A 21025-nucleotide genomic window follows, 5' to 3' on the forward strand; every position below is an offset into this window, starting at 1 on the left:
AAAAAAGAAATAACCGCAAAATAGTTATGCTGAATTCATATGCCACGTGATTTACTGAGAACATTTTGTTGCACGAGTGCTTGTTCAATAGATAGAAATAATAATCAATCCCTTAAACTTCAGAGTCCACACAAGGGTTTGGTATATGTTCTTAACCATTGGAGGCTTATAAGGCCCTGGTGAAGTAGGCAAGGCTGACATTTTTCTTCCCATTTTTCAACTTAGGCAAGTGAAACCCAAAGAACATTAGTGAATTTCTAGATGTTTTGTGATTAATAAAATTTCAAGTCTAATTTTTTCAGATCCAGTGTTCTTTTTACAATATCCTAAGCTCTCTTTCCTGGAATTTCCAGGAACAGACATTTCTAGGAATATCTGTACTGTTTTGTTCCAGAGGCCTGGACTTTTAGGAGACTGACATGAAATAAATGTTGACCCAATACTTGGAAACAGTGTAATCTTGAGCAAATTACTTAACCTTCAGGAAATTCAGTTTTCTTGTTTGAAAAATAAGAATAATACCCGCCTAGATGAGTTAAAATGCTCTTAGCATCCGACACATAGCAGAATACCTTACTCCAAAGAACTTAAGCAATAAAAAACGCACTTCCTAAAACATGAAGTCCAGAAATAGGGCTGAGTCGGGCGTAGGTTGAGTTGGCAGCTTAAAACTGTCAGCTGGGTGGGTCTGTTTCCTGGTTATTGCTGTGAGTGGCTCTGCCCTCAGTCTGGCCTTCTTAGGGTTGCAAGGTGGCTGGGGCCATTTCAGGCATCAGTCGAACTTAGCTATGCCTGAGTCTGAGACAAGAGAAAAGGAGGCCATCTTTTTCTGTATCTTTTTCTTGGGACTAAGAAAACACTCATAAAAACCAACCCCACACTTTCCTTACATTTCTTTATGCTTCCAGGATTTCATCATCAGCCCAATACCACACAAATCACCAGCAAGGAAGAGGGTATTAGTACAAATGGTTTAGACTTCTCACTTTAGCAGGAATGAATGTTCTGTTGTGAAGATTAAATGAAGCAACATATGTTAACATCCTGGAATTTAGTAGACCCTCAGAGTTATATCCTTAGCATATAATATGTGAAAATATTTTGTGTCTTCATATAGTGTTGTATTTATCCATGTTCAAAATGGATATTGACTAGATAATGGATAGTGATTCGATTCCCTTTTTCTAAAATATTCCTGAGTTTCCAATCTCTTCTTTCTGGACCTAGCTGAAGAGTTTAGCTAGTGAGGGAAAAGTCAGAGAATCTGTATGTTTGGACACAGGAAATTGCTTGAATTTCATATACCACAGCTGTCGTGGGGTCACGTGGGATAGGCAGTGATTGCTTGAAATCATATTTGGTTTTAGAGATGACGATATCTCATTCTGGAGGGGAGATATGAAGTCATTTTCAGGTCTTTGACAGGAAATTAGGTGCTTGTACTGTATTAGCATAATCATATCTCCCCTGTTGTAATGCCAAAAAGATCCATAGCCAGGAAATTAAAAGCATTAAGTCTGTTTTTAGCATTAATATGTTCACTTTTCCATAGTAACGGGAAAGAACAGACAGCTTTGCCTTATCAACTAATTTTCTTTTACGTCAGTGACAGTACTATTCAAACAGTAATGTGTGCCTAATAACTGTTTAGTTTTTATATTATTAATAGGATTGGCTTTACTCAGGAAGAGTTATGTAACCAACCAACTGACATACAAATAAAGACCAATGTCTATTTTCCATTTGCTAAATTAGCACCCCCCCCTTTTTTTTTCTTGGCTTTGAGATACCTTTCTCCATGTTATCTCTGTTTCTCCTACCCTTCTTACCCACCAGAGTTTTAGCTCACCATTATTCCACTGACATCATTTTTCTTTAGTCCTTGTTGTGTCTATTAAGTGCATTTCCAAATTTTGGATGACTTTTATCCTTAGAATACCAAACCTAAAGAGTTTTTAGCAACTCAGCATGACACCTGGGTCATTGGTGTCCAGATATAGATGGCTCCTAAGGGACCGACAATTCTGGGATAATTGGAGACTTGAGTAAAACACAGTGTTCCCCCAATTGCTTTGTAAACAGTGCTCAAGAAAGAAACTCAACTATAATGCATTTAAATATAAGAATACAGTTAGGTTGCAAGTCTATCACTCAAACACTAACCAAAAGAAATCTGCTGTGATTATATATTAATATCAGACAAAACTGACCTTAAGGCAAAAATTTCTGCAAGAGATAAGGAGGAACAATTCATAATGATAAAAGGCTAAATTTGACAGGAAGATTTATAATGCCCACCTTTTTGCTCCTGATAGTTTTGCATAACACTAATTTGTATTCTCTCTCTCTCTTTCTCTGATGAACAGTCTACCTAGGAGTTTATCGATTTTAATAATCTTCTCATAGAACCAACTTTTGGCTCTGCTGATTTACTTTATTGCACATCCACTTTCTACTTCATTCATTTCTGCTCTTTCCTTAATTATTTCCTTCCTTCTACTTTGGGGATAATATGCTGTTATATTTCTAGATGGAAGCTTAGGGGCACTGATTTTTCAATCTCGCTCCTTGCCCAACATACGCATTTAAAGATATAAATTGTTCTGCATCCCAGAAATTTTGATCTATTGAACTTTCAAAATCACCCAGCTCAAATATCTTTTAATTTTTAGTGTGACTTCTTTGACCCCTGGGTTATTCAGAAGTAGGCTATCCAATTTACAGACATATCTTTCTTTCTTGTTCTCTAGTTTAATTCTGTTGTGATGAGAGGCGCCTTTACAGCCCAGGATACAGTCCACCGTTGTTGGGTGTAGTGTTCCACATAAGTCAGTTAGATTAATTTGGTTTATCATGTTATTCACATCTTCCATATCTTCACTGATTTTTGTCTGCCTATTTTATCATCACTGAGAGAAGTGTTTTAAAACCTCCAGCTGTGAATGTAGATTTGTCTATATATTTTTTAGCTTTGTCAATTTTTGCTTTATATATTTTGAAACCATGTTAATAAGTATGTTTAGGATTATAAATCTTCCTGTCAAATTTACCCTTTTATCATTATGAAATGTTCCTCCTTATATCTTGTGATAATTTTTGCCTTAAAGTTAATTTTGTCTGATATTAATATATAATCACAGCAGATTTCTTTTGGTTACTGTTTGAGTGATAGACTTTCAACCTAACTAAATTCTTATATTTAAAGTGTGTCTCTTTTAAATGCATTATGGTTAAGTCTCTTTATTTTTTCTTTCTTTTTTTCTTTTTTTTGCTGCTGTTCTTAAATTTAACAAATTTAAAGTTCTTAAATTTGTCAGATCTCTTTTATTTGGAGTGTTTAGATCATTTGCATTTAATGTGGTAACTGATGGTTGCAGTTATGTCTATCATCTTGCTATTTATTTTCTACTTATTTCATATGTTATGTTCTTTGTTCCTTTAGCCCTCCATTCCCCCCTTTTTTTCTATTAATGTAATATTACATTTTATCCTCTATTAGCAATTTAGTAACACTGTTTATATTACGCTTTTAGTAGTTCCCTAGAAATGACAGTCTACATCCTTGACTTCTATGTTCTACCTTAAATTTGTATGTCACCATTTCCTGAGCAAGGAAAGAAACTTAGAGCAGTTTAAATATTCAATAGTTTTAAAATAGTTAATACCTTTTCCATTCGGTCAGATATTTACTCTTTCTGATGCTCGCTCTTCAGTTCAGTGCTCCCAACTGGAATCACTATCTTTTAGCCTGAAGAAGTACTTTTAGTATTTTTTGTAGTAAGGATCAGCTAGCAACTAATTCTGCCAGTTTTACTTGTTTAAAAACTTTCTTACACCTTTTGTTTTTTTCTTTTATTGCTCTAATGATGCCCTTGCATTATCTTTTAGCTTCCGTAGTTTGTACAACTTATTGTTATGGAGTGCTACGGGCCATAGAAAATATATATTATTAATATATTGGTATTTATATTTTGGTTAAAAATATTTTAAAATATATTATTTATGGTAACAGAAGAACAGATATAAACCCAGTTTTCATCTTGGTTAGTTTGGTACATAGGAAGCACTTAGTCAATATTTATTCATTAATTTGGGATTGTCTTGCTTTTTGCATCTTCCTTTGAATACATTTAAGAGAAACATCCCATGTTCTTTTCTCTTAGAAGAAAGGAAAAGAATTTATTTGTTGAAAAATACTGCATATCTTGATATGAATTGGTAGAAAGTATAAAGTATTGGTAAAAAGAAAGGTATTCATTCCCTTCTTCTCCTGTATCTTTATTGGAACCTTCTACTTGCCTCTGAACAAACACAAAGACCTTTGGTCTTATATGAGTCTAAGACTTATAAATTATGTCCTTCCTTGATATGACCTGCTTTGGATAGCAGCTGTCTGGGTACATGCTTTTTCCATTTTAGATTTGGGAAACACCTGTACTTCTGGAGAGATAAAAATGCTTTTTAATCAGCAACAGTGATACAGTTGGAAACTTTTTTTTCTTATTCCACATACATAACTATTTGAGTCAACTAGGTAAGATGAATGTTTAATTGATTTTTGTTTTGTTTCAGAGAAATTTGTGCTACTTAAAAAGCAAGACCCTTAAAAAGGGCACATGATTCTCAATATTCAGCAAAGCTGTACTTTTCCTTTTGTTTTGAAGTTTAACTTACCATTTTAAATTATGGAAAATTTCAAGTGTATATAAAAGCAAGAATATACTCAAAGGTACACTATTGTGCCAGCCACCATCTTTTATTTTCACAATTAATGATTTTAATAGAAATGCCTTTATCTTGGAATTTTAATGTGCTTTTCCCTAAATGGCCTTTTTTGGTATCATTAAATGGTCATTCATTAGGTATTTAGTCTTTATATTTCCCTCAATCTGATTTTTTAAAAAATAGAGATGTCATTTTTCATGTTTGTCTCAGATTCTATTAGTCACCAGGACATTTTTTTAAATTTTGCTCTTCATGCCCTCAAATGAAATAATACTGAATATTGATGCCTGTTAAATGATGTATATGAGGAGACCCTTGAACGGACCCTAGGAAGTTTTACCTTGAAAATACAGTGGATGTACAAACACTGAAGTCTTTTCCAATGTTGAAGCATTTTTAAAGGTTGATATTCAGTTTCATGCATATTCAGGAAACGGTTCTCATTCTCTTTGAGCCAAAATTAGAATGCACAGGCACAGTCTCTGTTTTTCTTGATTTCTTTCTGCAATTGACATTCTTTATTGCATGTCTATATCACTCTTATGGAAGTGATTGTTTCAGTGTTACCTAGATGATCTTCCTCATCGCTTCTTGTATTTTTAAAGCTTTTTAAAAATCACTTTTTAAAATACATGCAAGGTTTTTATTTTTAAATTTTCAGTGCTTACACGTGCTCACATATACACGCTCTCTCACGTTTCTGGAAGACTGTTGAAGAGAGGATTTTTTTAAAGTTTGGAGCTGCCATGGTGAGGTTGAGTTAAGTAGGGGAGAATGCCTTGTTGCAGAGGGTGAGGATATGCAGTTACTTAAGCATTAAATCCTAATAGCACACTAGATTCTGGGGTGAAGGCCAGTGGAATATTTTTACTTGCTCAGGCCTTGGAGTTATGCAAACAGAAGCTATTGCAAACTCAGAATTTCATGATTGAGAAAGTAAACTTGTACTTTTTTTTTTATATAGGTTCAAAAAGGCATTTGAATCTGAGCCAACACTACAGTCAGGAATTAATTATGCGGTCCTCCTCCTGGCATCTGGGCACCAGTTTGAATCTTCCTTTGAGCTTCGAAAAGTTGGTAATTACATCTTGATGTTTTACATGGAAATCAAGAAACTGGACCCAACTTGGTGCAAAGAAAAAGAATCTTTGTTAGATAGTCCCTTTGCTTTCTATCTCATCTGACTTCCTGGAAAAAAACGAATTACATCTCCTTGTTTGGTGTTTCATCATTGTGCAGAATTCTGACATTGGGATGTAATTCAATTTTATAGTTTACTTTACCTGCTTCTAAAAATCCCCTAGTTAATATTTTTTTGTTCCAGCTCAAACTAGTATGAAAAATATGGGCTCTGCATTCAACCCCCCAACTCCCAAATAAGGTAGTGTTTTGTGGAATATCAGGAAAGCTTCCTGTTTCAGATTGATTTTGCTTTCCTGATGCTTCAAAAAAAACAAAAAACAAAAAAAGAAAAGAAAAAAAAAAACTGTGATATTTCCTATTTCTGTTTCACGTGCACACCTGCCCCTGTGATTTCAGGGCAGTTGGAGGTCGAGCCTCCCAAGCTCCTAGAACAACAGCTCAAGCAGATGGCAGTCTTGGCAGTGACTGTTCTCCTCAGAGACCATCTCTGAATTGTAGCCATTGATAGAATGTGCTTTTGTCCCTTTTATCAGTGGACATTGTCTCATATGCTGACTCTTGTTCGGAATTTTAAAAAATTAAGACACCTTAGTGAACACGTTTTGTGTGATTTCCTTGGTTCTGGCTTTGATAGCATTTTTTAAGATTCTAGATACTGAATATTGTCTAAGGTAATCAGATTTTGCACTCTCTTGAGTACCTAACCACCCTCTCTCAGAGAACCTTTCCAACTGTTGTAGGAGTTTTTACTACAGACAGAGAAATATTTTGCCATATTTTTCGTAGAGAAAAAAAAATGATGTGAAGCTATGAATTGTAGAAAAAACTTTTAAGATTTTTAACTGGAGAATGTTTTGTTCAATTTTTCACAAAGAGGAAAATGAGCCCTGGAATTTTTTTTTCTTTTCTTTTCATTATTCAGGAAGAGCTTGTAAAATTGCCTTATGTAATGTTCTGGAAAGTCTTTGAAGGCAAGTAAAGTTTGAATATTAAGTACTTTTTAAAAGACCCAGACTAAAAGAATGAATGCTTGTTGCTAGTGAATTGTAATGGTATTCAATGCACAAAGTTTTATTTGAAATAATTTTTTTAGTTGGCAAATGAAATCAGAAAAAATACACTGCAATCTGTGCTTTTTGGAAATTATTATTTAAGGTTATTTTAAAAAACTCTATACTAACCAAATCTCCCCATACATCGGTGATCTAAAAATCATTTGTATTGCTCTGTTCTTGAACTTGAGGTTGAATCTTCCAGATCACTGCAGAAATTTACACTGATTTGCATGTGTAAGTAGAGCAATAACAGAATGGTTTGAAATGTACCTATTCTAAATTCTCACTTTTAAGTAAAATGTAGATTAAGATGGTCATCACTCTTCTAAGGGAGTAGATCTTAAATGTTCTCAACACACAAAAGAAATGGAAATTATATTACATGATGGAAGTGTTAGCTAATGCTATAGTGGTAATCATTTTGTCAGATATAAGTGTATCAAATCAACACTTTGTATACCTTAAACTTACGCAATGTTATGTCAATTATATCTTAAAAAAGCTAGGGGAAAAAAGGATGGTCAGCACTCTGAGGTTTGAGGAACTGTGATTACTGTAACTTTGTAAAGGAAACATACTTCGATTTTTTCCAAGAAGAACTCATTCATAATAATAATGTTGAACAAGCATTTGAAAACATATAAAGCTGAATTTTTAATTTTGGAAATTGAAAAACCTATACAGACTTAAAATATGACTTGACAATGAATTTTTAGCTCTTATAAGAGCTGTTTTAAGGTTCTAAAATACTGTACTATACACTCTAAATTGTATGTCCTTAATAACTAAAAGGCAGTTAAAACTCACTAATTTAGATTCTACTCAGTCATATATTATGCTAATTAACATAAGTGGACCAAAAGATAATTTTTATGTGGTGAAATAGGATTAAAGGGATTTTCAAGGAAAAACAAGTTGACTAAATAAATGAATATTTTAATATAATAATAATATTAACTAATAGTGTATAATGAAATAAGACTAGTAACATATCTGACATATTTTAAAGATATGCAGTTGCATTCTTTATTTAATCAAAATTTTCAGTAATTTATATCTTCTCTCTTTTTTTCTGTTGGTTGCCTGCAAGCATACAAATTAGTCTGAATTACTGAATTTCTGATAGTAATCAGACTTTTCTTTGTGAAATCTTTTCTTTAGATGGATTTTAAAGTTTGATTTATTTATAAAGAGTAAACAATTAAAAATTAAGATGTCATAAGATGATCACTAAATCTGAAGCTTTCCAAATATTATATTAAGTTTAGGACCTCTAATGTAAGAACAGTTTTTCACAGTCATCAGCTGTTGCCCAAAGAGTCTTAATTCTAGTTGTGTGTCTGTTTGAGGTTATGACTAGTTGCTTCATAATCTGTGTTTTATTTTCCCAGTTTTTTGAGTAATCATTGATGTTTGGACTATTTAGAACTAGGATTTAAAAATACAGAACCACATCTTACATCTTTATCCTATTTTCAGCTTCACAATCCTTAAAATTAATATTCAAACTTTAGCTAAACAGAAGATGATTCTCCCATCCTCTAGAATTTTCAACCGTGAGACACAGTATGAGATGATAATGTAATAAAAGAATAGTGTGATTGGAATTGAGACAAACCATTATTTGAATCTTATTTGCAAAGAGCAATAAAAATAAAATTTGTTACTGAATATAAAAATCCATGAATCTATACAGATAATCAAGAAAAAGAAAAGAAAAACAAAATTCATCACCAACCACAAAACAACTCAATTGTCATCTGTGAAGGTGACCAAATTCTCAGCAAATCGAAAATCATAGGGAAAAGATTTAGTACTTTCCCTTCCTTTTAAAGGGATACTATAGTTCATCCAGTTGAGGAGATAAAGGTCTTCTTAAGGCATGCTACATACTACTGTGTAATTCTTCAGGAGAATGTAGTCTTCAAAAGAACTCTAGCCAATAAACGAAAGGGAATAATAAAGCTGATGATAGTGATGTTGAAATAATCATTCTGAAATGATCATCAAATAGAACTAAAACTATTAAGTGGAAATCTTTACTTAAAAATTTTTTTTTCGTTTACCATATTTGCATGATACCAAAGCTCACCCAGAGATTACTTGTTAATCACAAAGAAACAAATGTACCTGTGCTATCCATTGTATATATCCCTTGCAGGGTCCAGCTGTCAGTGATCCAACTAGCATCTTTAATAGTGGGATGGCTGGGCTTATGCCACCTGATACGGTGACTGTGAAGTAGGCAGCATCTCCTGTGAAATAGTCTTTCCAAAAATGTTTAACCTGGATCTTAAGATCTAACAGTTAGTTAATAGGAATCACAGTGGCTAGAGAAATAAATCAAACAACACCATGAAGCGCCATAAGACAGATCCAGAATGTGAAGACATTCTATTGGACTTCCCTCCTGGACTCGTCAAAAGGTCAATGTAGTAGAAAAAAAAAAAGTCTGGGTGGATTGGTTAGGTTGAAAGAGATTTAGATGGGGGAGGGTATAGTGAGTGCTTAGCATGCATGAGGTCCTGGGTTCAGTCCCCAGTACCTCCATTAAAAATAAACACATAAATATGTAATTACTTGCCCCCCAAAAAAGACCCCCACCAAAAAAAAAAAAAAAAAAGAGCAATTTAGAGATATAAAAAAATAAATGCAGTTAATGATCCTTGTTTGGATTCTAGTTTGAAAATAAAAAGCTTTAAGAGATATTTGGAGAACAATTAGGGAATTTGAACCAGGACTAGATGTTAGATAATATTAGGAAATTATTAATTTTGTTAGGTTCAATAATCAAATAGGATATGTAGGAGAATTTTTAAAGATATATGCTGCAGTACTTAAGGGTGAAATGTCATGACATCTGTAATTTAACTTAAAATGGTTTAGAAAAAATATTCAGGGAGATGAAGCAATAACAAAATGTTAGGCATTCCTGAATATGTGGTCATTCATTGTAGAAGTTTGTCTACTTTCATGTATGCTGGGAATTCTTCACAATGGAAAGTTAAGATGAAAATCTAATCTCCATCAGGGCTGTGTGACTTGCAACAAGTTGCTCAACATCTCTCAGCCTTTTTTTTCTTTTCCTCACTGCAAAAGGGAGATAACCTCCAACTCATTGTGTTGTTTAGGGATTGAAGAATTACATTTTCAATGTGCTGTGCACAGTGCTAAGTACATAATGAGCATTCAATGAAGGCTTCATTTCCTACCTTTCTCTATTAAAACAGCCTTGCATCTAATAGCAGCTGCAAGATGTAAAAGCTGTGATAGAAACTAAGCTATTAAAAAAATCTTCAATTCTTAGAAGTCAACCAGTTCTAATTAGAGCATTGTCAAAATTTAAATTGCCTAAACAGACAATTGAATCGACGAACTGATATTTAAAACAGCAATGACATACAATTCATTGCTTATAAAGTTTAGCCAAATTTTTTTTAAATAATGAGAAGTATCCAGATGGTAAGGACTTGGTAAAAAGATATAGTCATCCATCAGCAATAATTTGGCCCCAGAGATCAAGACCCTTAAAGGTGTTATAGCCTGGAACCAAGTATAACGCTACCTCTGAGATGCTATCCTATGGAAATAATCCTAAATATGAAACAAAGTTTATGCACTAAGATGTTTATTCCTATATTCCTTGGCTGGGGGGTGGGGGTGGAAGGGGAATGGAGAGAGAGAGAGATCCCAAATATAAAAAATTAGAGCCATGTTCTAACTCCATACTTAAAAAAGATGACTGTCTTCATGTAGACAATTTCATCCATCATGTGGAAAGAACGTATAAGTTAATTCACAAAAGAAATACAAACATATGAAAAGACAGTCTGAAAAGACAGTTGATCTCAGCGGTTAAAAAAAGACAAAGTTCCATTTTTTTCCTCCATCAGACTGGCAAAGACAAAAAGACATGATAATATCTATAATATCAACACTTAAAAGGGACGTATCTTCTGTCCCCAACAAGTCCAGGTTTAAGACTTTATTACAAAGAAATAATTGAACAAGTGCACAAAGCTATGTGTACAAGAATGTTTACAGTAATAAAAAGCAGCCACCATCTGCATTTGGGTAAATAAATCATGACACATCCGTATACTAAAGTACTATTTGCCATTAAAACAAAAATACAGTTTGTCCGAAGGTTGAGTGGCTCAGCATCACAGTCATGTGACAAGTTTATGCCGGGGCCAAAACTAAAGGTCACTATCATTGAATGAACTTAGGGTATGCAAGAATAAATCTGAAATTTTATTTCAAAACGAATATTTTTATTTTACTATCAACCACTTTCATAGTCCCTATTTAAATGTTTAAATGGTTTAGTGCTTCATGAGTCCTGGATTCATTGTCCTGAAAGTATGACACAAAAAAGAGATGTTCATTTCTAACTGAGGTTGGTAGAGACACGCATCTTTGTATCTAATTTTCCCTCTGCACTTTCTCCTTCCATTTGTGTTTGTCGTATTTTTTATGTTTAGATAGGAGATCATAGATGTTTTGCATACACATGTATAGTTTTTTTCATCTCATGAAATTTTAAGGTGGCAAAGTTGTTCTCTTTTTAATTTATCATCACAAAATGTGAAGAATTCTCAAATGGACTTTTCCCTATTTTACTCAGGACGTAAGTGGAATTATATAATAAAAAGCAGCAGAAAGTTTTTTAAAAGATTATTTTGTTTCATTAAAGTATACTTTTCAAAAAAGGTAACTTCATAACTCTCAGGAAATATAAAATGGACCCTGTGTAGAAGATTTTATTTAACTCAACATGGAAAACAGTAAGAGGCTATGTCTCATTCAAACTGTGTTTAAGAAGCTAGGGTATTCATAAAGAACTTAAAGAAATATTAGAGTAAGATTTCTGAGTATGATTTTTTAAAACTAATTTATGTCCAACTAACTTTTTTAAAGTTTATATGTTTAAGGTTATAAATCTTAGGAATTAACTGTTTCACTAGACAGAAATTATCTGTATATTTACTAAACAAAAACATACAAGTTAACAAGCAAACTTCTCTAAGTCTGAGATTGTTAAATTAAATAGTAAATAGTGAGATGAACTAGCTACACTTTCAGTAGACAGTCCTTGAGTACCTTATGCCCCCATATGATATTAAAATGACATGTTCCACCTTTTTATCTTACTCCCAAATCTCAGATAACTTTTCTGACACTTTAATGTATTTTTGTTTGTTTTACTGAAGTATAGTCAGTTTGTAATGTTGTGTCAATTTCTGGTATACAGCGTAATGTTTCAGTCATACATGTACAAACATATATTCCTTTTCATATTCTTTTTTCATTATAGGTTACTATAAGATATTGAATATAGTTCCCTGTGCTATACACTAAAAACTTGTTTATCTATTTTATGACACTTTAATGTTATGGATGTTGGTGACACTAAAAATTCTACAGGGACATATTATTTTTAAGCAAACACATACTTACAATTGCAAAAATAATACAGGAGAGAGTAGACATAAAAAATTAGAATGAAATGCAAAGAACCTAGAAGTACCAAAGCCGTGTTGAAAAAGAACAAAGTTGGTGGATTTATGTGACCTGATTTCAAGTCTTGTTATAAAGCCTCAGTAATCAAGACAGTGTTATCTGTCAGCTTCTTTATTTCTTTAACTTTATAAGTGTATAATAACTGTTTTGCATATAAATTATTATGTAGCATTTTATTCTTGTGGGATATATGTACTGCATACATTTCAACTGACTGATAGAATTTCAGTATATTTCCCTTTCAAGTAACTAAAGACTCCATGCTATAATAAGGGAAAGAAGGAGCTTACAGAGCAAGCCGTTTAGTGTTACACCTTTCAATTTATGCATATAGAGGCATACATAAAAATCCTGGAGTGATGTATTACAGTGGCAGTTATTTGGGAGTTTTTTCATTAAAGGGAAATTTTCACTTTCTTTTGTGTAACTTTCTGATTAGTTTGACTTTTTTTTTTACAATGAACATAAGCCCTTTTTAGAATCAGAAACGTCAGGCTATTTTAATCTGAAAGGAGGAATGAAAGCTTAATTTTGCTTTTTAATAAAAACTCAGCTCTGCCTGTCTACTGTGTGTCTGTAACTTTATTCTTCCTGTTCATCTTCTAGGCGTGAAGCTAAGTAGCCTTCTTGGTAAAAAGGGAAACTTGGAAAAACTCCAGAGCTACTGGGAAGTTGGATTTTTTCTGGGGGCAAGTGTCCTGGCCAATGACCACTTGAGAGTCATTCAAGCATCTGAAAAGCTTTTCAAACTGAAGACACCAGCATGGTAATAGGAGATTGTTAGATGTTTATGCATTTATTTTTAATGAAAGCTCCTGTCACTTGTTTCTAAACTGAAATTTGTTGAACCGACAGGTGATTTTATTTGCTTAGAGAATAAAATGCAGAATCTAGAGGAAAAAGTGATCGATGCCCATAAATAAAATGTGTTGTCTGTGAGTTCTAATGACTCTGGACACAGGTGATGTCTGCCGGCCACCAAGCTTAGCCTTTCCATCACAATGACCAACCCACTAGCCCAGGTTGGCCAGTGTTACCCACTTGAATCATGCAAAGGCATCGAATTTTACACCTGCGACTCGAATCAGCAGTTTCACAAGCTTCTTCCCCTCTCAGCCTCCAGGCCTCTGCTCCAAACACGTGTCCTTTGTTTCCTTCAGGATCTGATCTCACTTTTGGAATTCTCCTTCTCGATTTTCACTTCTTTTGACTGAGGGTTCACCGACGCATTTAGGTGTTTCCTGTATTTGTGTGTTTTTCTAATTTCAGATTGTTCTTGGGATGCACCTGTCTCATCACTGTGTATGCGGTCATTGGAGAGAGGAAAGCAAAATTCCATCTGCATTCAGGACTGCTTTTTTTAAATGCTAACTTTATTATGCATCACATATAATGACTGACCATTAGCTATAAAGACTTTAAAAGGTTAACTGTGATATCAAGAAAGGCTTAGAGCAGCTCAGAGCTCAGACCATGGAGTTTTTTTTTCATCAGAGGGACTGTTTGAGGAGATGCCCACCACAGTAGACCTTCATGGCTTCTTAAAGCACTTTTTCACCTTTAGGTGTCTTTCATTAGCAAATTCTCCTCAGCATCACTCCCTTAATGATCTTTCTAAAATGCATGTCTGATCCTTCCCTTCCACTGAAATCTTTAAATCAGTATCGTTTAATGGCTCCTCACAGCCTAAGGGATAAAGTCCATCTCCTCGGCGTGGCAAACAAGGCTTGCCCTTAGTCATTAAAGCTCAGCTCTTGTCACACCCCTAGGTTTATGCTGCTCTCTGTTCACACTGAACATGCCAGATTTTGGCTTGGTGCCTTTGTGTCTCAGCACACGCTGAGCACCCCCTTCCTTCAGCCTTCTCCTCTACCTGGGGACCACTCGCAAATCCCGTCTGCTGGTAAATCACACCCTGACCTCACACCCCGCCCTGCACCCAGAGAGAAGATGACAGATGTTGTTACATACACACATGTGATCCTTTCATCTCAGGCACTTTTCTTCTTTCGTGTTTCCATCATTCTTTAGTTTAGTCATATCTACTGATGTTGAGTGTATGACTTTTGTTAGCTGTATGTCTGTTAGTTGCAGCTCCGTGGATATTTATTTTCACAGTGTTTATCACATCTTTTACATTTCTGTCTTCTTGGCACTAGGTGCAGCTTGAGAACAGGGCTGTCCTGTTAGTAGCCTGTCAACAGCATGCATTCAGCCAATGACATGAAATAAATGAACCAATAAATGCATGTGTCTGTCACATGCAACCAAATTGGTTATTTCTTTATGATGACCATTCTGATAGTGGAGGAAGAGACTGAAACACAGGTACAAAGAGCTTTGGTCTGAGGTGTCCTGGCTTCTGTGGACAATAAACAAGTTATTTTATGCAATGGTAATAACAACTACAAAACTACGCCTTAAGTTTCTGTAGTTTAATGTTAACTTCTATGTCTATAGTTTACAAAGTGCTTACATACTCATTATCTCACGTGATTATCTTGCTCCTTATTTTTTCCTAACTTTTTCCTTTGAGGCACCATCTGTCATAAGGTTTGAGGATATTCGTATAATATGTGTGAGCTGAGTTACTTTAGCACAAAATAATGTCCTTTATGAAGTGTCTATCCAGAAAAGCTTTCTCAAGGAAGCATGTTTTAAAACCAATGCACTAACCACTTCCTTGAATAGAATATGGGCATTATTTTATTTTATTTTTAATTTTTTTTTATTGGAGTGTAGTTGATTTACAATGTTAGTGTCAGGTGTACAGCAAAGCAACTCAGTTATACATATAGAAATTCATATACCTTTTAAGATCTTTTTCCATTATGTATTATTACAAAAAATTGAATTTATTTCCCTGTGTCATACAGTAGGTCCTTGCTGTTTATTTATTTTATATATAGTGATATGTATCTGTTAATCTCAAACTCCTAATATATCCTTCCCCTGCTCTTTCCCCTTTGGTAACCATAATTTGTTTCCTGTGACTGTGAATTGACATTATTTTAAAAGTCATGTTTTAAGTAGATGCATTGTCCAGTCCATGTTACTTAAGCTCTCTAAGCCTCAGTTTCCTCATCTTTACAATGGTGATAGAACAGCCTACTTTATTGAATTTTTGTGAGATTTAAAAGAGATAATATATGATAGTACATGACAAGTAGCAAATAATGGGTAGTGTTTGGTGACTATGAATGTATAATTATTAATGCTGTCTTTTGATTACATCTGCAGAATACGACTGGGATACATGGGAGCAGGTGGTTCTAACTTTGCCTATTATGTGTTTTATATCGTTTGATTTTTAGGTACCTGAAGTCTATTGTAGAGACAATTTTGATATATAAGCATTTTGTGAAGCTGACTTCAGAACAGCCTGTGGCCAAACAGGAACTTGTGGACTTCTGGATGGATTTCCTGGTCGAGGCCACAAAGACAGATGTCACTGTAGTTAGGTTTCCAGTAAGTACTTTCATTTAACTCAACTCTACCTACGTTTCTATTTTGTTTCTTTTATTTAAAGAACATCTTACATGTGTGATTGTAACAGTATTAATGTGCTAATTTTCATGCCCTAAAACGAAGACGGTCATCTGGTTAGTATATTTATTTTCTGCAAATTGGTTTGCTTTAGCTTACTTTTAAAAATAACTTCTCAAAATCAGAGAAGTCAGATGTGTTTTTATGTTTTTGCCACAAAACTTGGTAGTTTCCTTTGATAAATTGTTAAAGCATGCTTTCCCAAGAAAAGATTATCTCTTTAACTCAGGAAGGTATCTCTTCAGACCAGAGGGATGGGTGCTTTTAATTCACACCACAGTTTCATTGACCTTGTCATCAATATCATCAACATAATTGTGGTGAAGAGTGTCAGGCTCACCTGCATTGTTACTCTATCTCTGCTACTTATTACTACGTGGGTCAGAGTTAGATGTGGTAACCCCTGTCACTTTTTACAGTGCTTTAGATCATGGGAACTGATGTCTCATAGGTACTAATCTGCAGCTCATTGGCTAGTCTCTAAATATTTAAATGTATAATACACACACACACTTTTAAAAATACATGGTCCATCTCAGCTGGTGCCATCCCCATCCTGATAGTTCTTGAAATTCCATCCAAAGCAGTATAGCTTTAGCATCCAATTCAAGAATTACTGGCAACTCACCGCGTGCACAGATCTCTTCCCACGTCAACGTGATGCCATAAATCTCTCTGTGTGAGCTCTCTCTCTTAGTCTCAGTCTTCTATATACGGAGGTGGTGACAACTCTCAATTCTTTTTATAAAATCTTGTTTTCTAGTTCTAGTTGATAGGATCAAATGTTTCATTTAATTAAGCCCATTGCTGGCGTTAACATGGTTCCTGTACTCTTGCTTCCAGATGAAGCCTTAAGCTCAGCAGGAGCTTTAGTTGAAAAGCCTTTCAGACTAAAACACTTCACTCTATTTTCTAGCATAGATTATGTGTAGCCTAGGAAAATAGTTATCTCTGAGTGAGCTGGCAGCTCGCCTTTAGCTGGGGCTCTGATGAGAGTAAATGCGGTCGTGAAAGTAGGCAGAGCAGGACTCAAGTATTTAATCAGCTGTTGATTCGATGGACTAAGAAAGTTGGCTATGAAAAGAAACCTCTCATGTTAGCCATTCTGAGCTAATTTAAATTACTTTAATATGAATTAGTCTGTCATAATGTGATGTAAAAAAAAAAATAGTAAGAGAGAAGTTAGGAGAATAGAGGTATATACTCCAGGAAAGAGAGGCTTTCTTAAGCGAGAAAGGGACCTATAAGCCCTAAAGGCAAATATTGACCAACTTGATTTCATTAAAAATTCAAGTAGATAGGGAGAGAATATTTAATACTGATGCAGCAAAATGATCCATTTGCCTAATATACAAAAAAAAAAAAAACAAACAAACTCACACAAAAAACCCAACTCCTACAAATTGGCAAGCAAAAGAAATAGACAATTGGGCAAATCGTATGAAAAGATAATTAACCTTCGTGAGTAGTCTAAAAAAGTGCAAATTAACGCAAGACACCATTCTAACTGTGCCATTTGGCGTGTATGCAAATGTATCTGTAGGATAAATTCCCAGAAGTGGAATTGATCCATATTACATGTTGCCTTCCATAGGGATGATATCAATTGACAATTCACACCAACAACGTAGGAGACCAACTGCTTTCATAAAGTCTTTCCAGAAAAGTATTTATCAGATTTGTACTTCCGCTAAACTTTTAGGTGAAAAGTGGCATATTGGGGTAGTTTTAATTAGTATTTCTCTTATCATGCCTGAGGTTGTGCATATGATTCAGTTTATATGTTTGAAAGACCATTCAGCGATTTAAAAAAAAAATTTTGTTTTGATTTTGTAATAACATAAAGAAAAAGAATCTGAAAAAAAAATATGTAGGTATAAGTATAACTGAATCGCTTTGCTGTACACCTGAAACTAACATTGTAAATCCAACTACACTTCAATAAAAACCAAAAGTAAAAAAAAGAAAAGAAGAAGAAGAATGTTGCCACCATTTAAAAATAGAGTTAGACCTTCAATGCTGGCTGTGAGGGAGTAAATGGTATTTATATGGCTAAAAATAGCTATAAAATCTGAGAGAATCTTTTCTTGGGAAAACACACTTTACAACTTATCAAAGGAAACCACCAAAATATATAAAACTGTTTGCAGGCTTTAAACAGCAGTCATCTCAGGACTGCCATCCTTGAAAGGGGAGATACTTGAGTTTAGTCCCACCTTCACCTGCTCTTTTTTTCACATACAGTCATTTTTCTGGCTGCAGCCTAAGGAGGTGGAGCCCTAAGAGGAAGTGGCTTGTCCCTGGGCAGAGCCAGTCCATGTTCAGGACTCTAGGGTAGCTGGAATATGAGGCACATGGTGTTGGAGAAGGGGAAACCCTCAAGAGTGAATCCCAGGATTCTGAGTATTTCCCTTGAGTCCTTGGGCAGCCGCTCCTGGACAGTGTGAACAAGGAGTAAACACGTTGTGAATAAACCCAACTACCGGTTCCAGTATTTGATTGGAATTGGGTTTTGCATGAAACCTACAAAGCTTAAATTAACTTTTCGAGGTATGTTCCCTTACTAGTTAGGAGATCGGGACCAGACGTGGCAGAGAGCATCTTTTGGAAGGCTGACAGCTGTACAGATACTGCAGAGCTTAAATAACGCAGGGGTGGAGTGTCAGATTTTGGGCCTACGTAAAGGGATGTGACCGTGATGAACGGGCCAGGTATTTAGTTGAGCCCATGCTTTCCCTGTAAGAGCAAAACTGAAACAGACCCACCCTGACAAAGCCAAAATAAAATTAATCCTTGGTAGTATCAAGATCATACACTGATAATTTGTTACCTAGGGGCCAAAAACAAAAACAAGCAAAAAAGAACTTTGGAAAGATATTATCCTGAGCCTCTACACCGTGTCATTCAGATGTAATTAAAGATCACTAGACATTCCAAGAAGCAGGAAAAAGTGACTGATAACAAGAGCTAAACCAGCCAATAGAGGTATTCCCCGAGGTGATTCTCATATGGGAGTTACCAGATAAGGACGACAAAAAAGTATAACTACTGTGTTAAAGAAAATACAGGAAAAGCTCGCCCAAATGGATGAAAAGGTGGAGTTTTTCAACTGAAAAATAAAGTTTATGAAAAAGTCAAATGAAACATAAGAATTGTTCACATAAACATCCAGATTTTTAACTTTGGAAACTTAAAGGCACGAGCAGTTTGTGACTGGATTCTCCAAGAGCAGTAGCTGCTACACTGTGAGATGTTAATTACAGTCCCATCCATCCTGCTTCACTCACTTTTCCCACCCAGTCCTCTCCGTGTGGCTATTGGAATGTGCTGCCCACGCTCTACTGCATAGGGAAAGGCAAGCTTCTAGTACCTAGTTCTAGTGGTTCTATGTGAGTCACAGTTAATCTTGCTGTCCTTAGAGTAGCATCTTGTGTGGATCACATTTGTGGAGGTGGCGGTAGGTCTCGATTGGGTGATTGCATTATCCTTCTTTGGAAGTGGATTTAATGAAAACCAGGTAACTTATATTAGACCATATTGAATTTGATTGTCTCCATTTCTCTCTCTACCATACGCTTTCTCATTCCGCTGAGAAATAACTGTGACCCTGGGGAAAAGAAAACAGACAGAAGTTTCTCTGGAAGATGATTTGAATGGTTCCATCATTTATTAGTTTGGGCTTAGTTTGATTTATTCCTTTTCCTCACCTCTCCTCTGTGTATATTTTTTTTCCTTCCTACTTTGAAAAGTTAGGAGACTGTCAACCCATCACTTCATGTCGGGAGAGAGGGAGAGAAGGGTGGTGCTTTCTCAGACTCCGTAGGAGCCTGGATGTATCACTCTTTAGAGTTTACAGGCCTTGCCATCTTCCTTCACGCTTCAGAAGTTAGCGGTTACTTGTAATGCTAACTGATATAAAAGACTAGAAACTAAAAGCAGGAACGTGTATACTCTCAAGCGAGTTGTAGCTGACTGGTTTTGTGAAATTGCCTCCTTTTCCTTGTCTTTTCTCAGCCCTACTGTGACATCCATAATGTGTGCTGCAAATTCCTCACATTTTGTCGCTTCAAGGGCGGTTCAAAGGGCTCAGTAAATGTTAGACAGTAATAATTGCAACCAGTTTTTCTTCGTTATCTGAAGATAGGAAACACATAGTTCAGATTGTATCTGTTAGAAGTATTTGAGACAACAATAAAGCCGTAATTTAAGAGAGGAGATAATCTGGTGCAGTGCTTGTCGCCTGTTAGATAGCATGCCCACGTCAGTAGGGGAACAAGGTAAGTTCTCATCTGTCAGTGGAGTGACTTGGATGCTGTTTGGGGAATCCCACCTTTTATTCCCTGTTATTTGCTTTAATTTCACAAACACTGGGATACTCAGATTTGAGAGCACCGCTTCCCCAAAGTTGAGATTGAAAATTGATTTTCATTATTAACCTGTGCCACTTAGTTCTCTGTTGATTGGAATTTGGACCTTGATTCACCCAGTGTGTTTCTGAATCAGAGTATGCTCCCCAGTGGGCTCTTACTGTGTGTTTATTTGTGGTATATGCCTTCTTATTTTCATTGCTACAATCTGACCAAGAATTCTTTATGCCCTTAAAGATTTTTTACTCGAGTTAAGAAAATTTTGCCTTTCTAATCCCCTTCCTCTAGTTCTCTCTACCTTAACTTAAATAAAAAGAACTATTTCCAATTTCTCTGATTGTTCAGTATTTTCTTTTCTTTTCAAATACTCCTACTTAAGACTGCACAGGAAATTTGAGCTAAGTAGGTGCCTTTAAGGATCTGAACAAATAGATAATATTTGTAGCATCTTTGAAGTCCGGGCATGTGTGGCATTTTAATGTTATTTGCTCTTAATATGAGATATTAGTAATAATATGCTACATTGTCCAGTTCTTTGATGGAGAGTCTCATTTTGTCATATATCCCTCATATATCTCCAAAATAGGACTAAGTTTTATTTCTCTCTTTCTCTCTCACAAAGCTAAATGTATCAGTTTTATCTTGAAGGCAGTGCAAAAACATTTC

At 35.1% G+C, this 21025-nt stretch overlaps 1 protein-coding gene across 5 annotated transcripts in view; it reads left to right on the forward strand.

Annotated features, from left to right (window-relative positions):
• MAP3K5 (mitogen-activated protein kinase kinase kinase 5) overlaps positions 1-21025 on the forward strand; it is a 202206-nt gene that overhangs the window by 111114 nt on the left and 70067 nt on the right. For all 5 annotated transcript variants that reach the window (XM_045524461.2, XM_045524462.2, XM_074368290.1 and 2 more), the window contains 3 exons: positions 5690-5802; positions 13053-13212; positions 15761-15914. In XM_045524461.2, coding sequence (XP_045380417.1) covers positions 5690-5802; positions 13053-13212; positions 15761-15914 — 427 coding nt within the window. The remainder of the gene's footprint in view (positions 1-5689; positions 5803-13052; positions 13213-15760; positions 15915-21025) is intronic.

The sequence above is a fragment of the Camelus bactrianus genome, chromosome 8 (assembly GCF_048773025.1).
Source record: "Camelus bactrianus isolate YW-2024 breed Bactrian camel chromosome 8, ASM4877302v1, whole genome shotgun sequence".
NCBI classification, from domain to species: Eukaryota; Metazoa; Chordata; class Mammalia; order Artiodactyla; family Camelidae; genus Camelus; species Camelus bactrianus.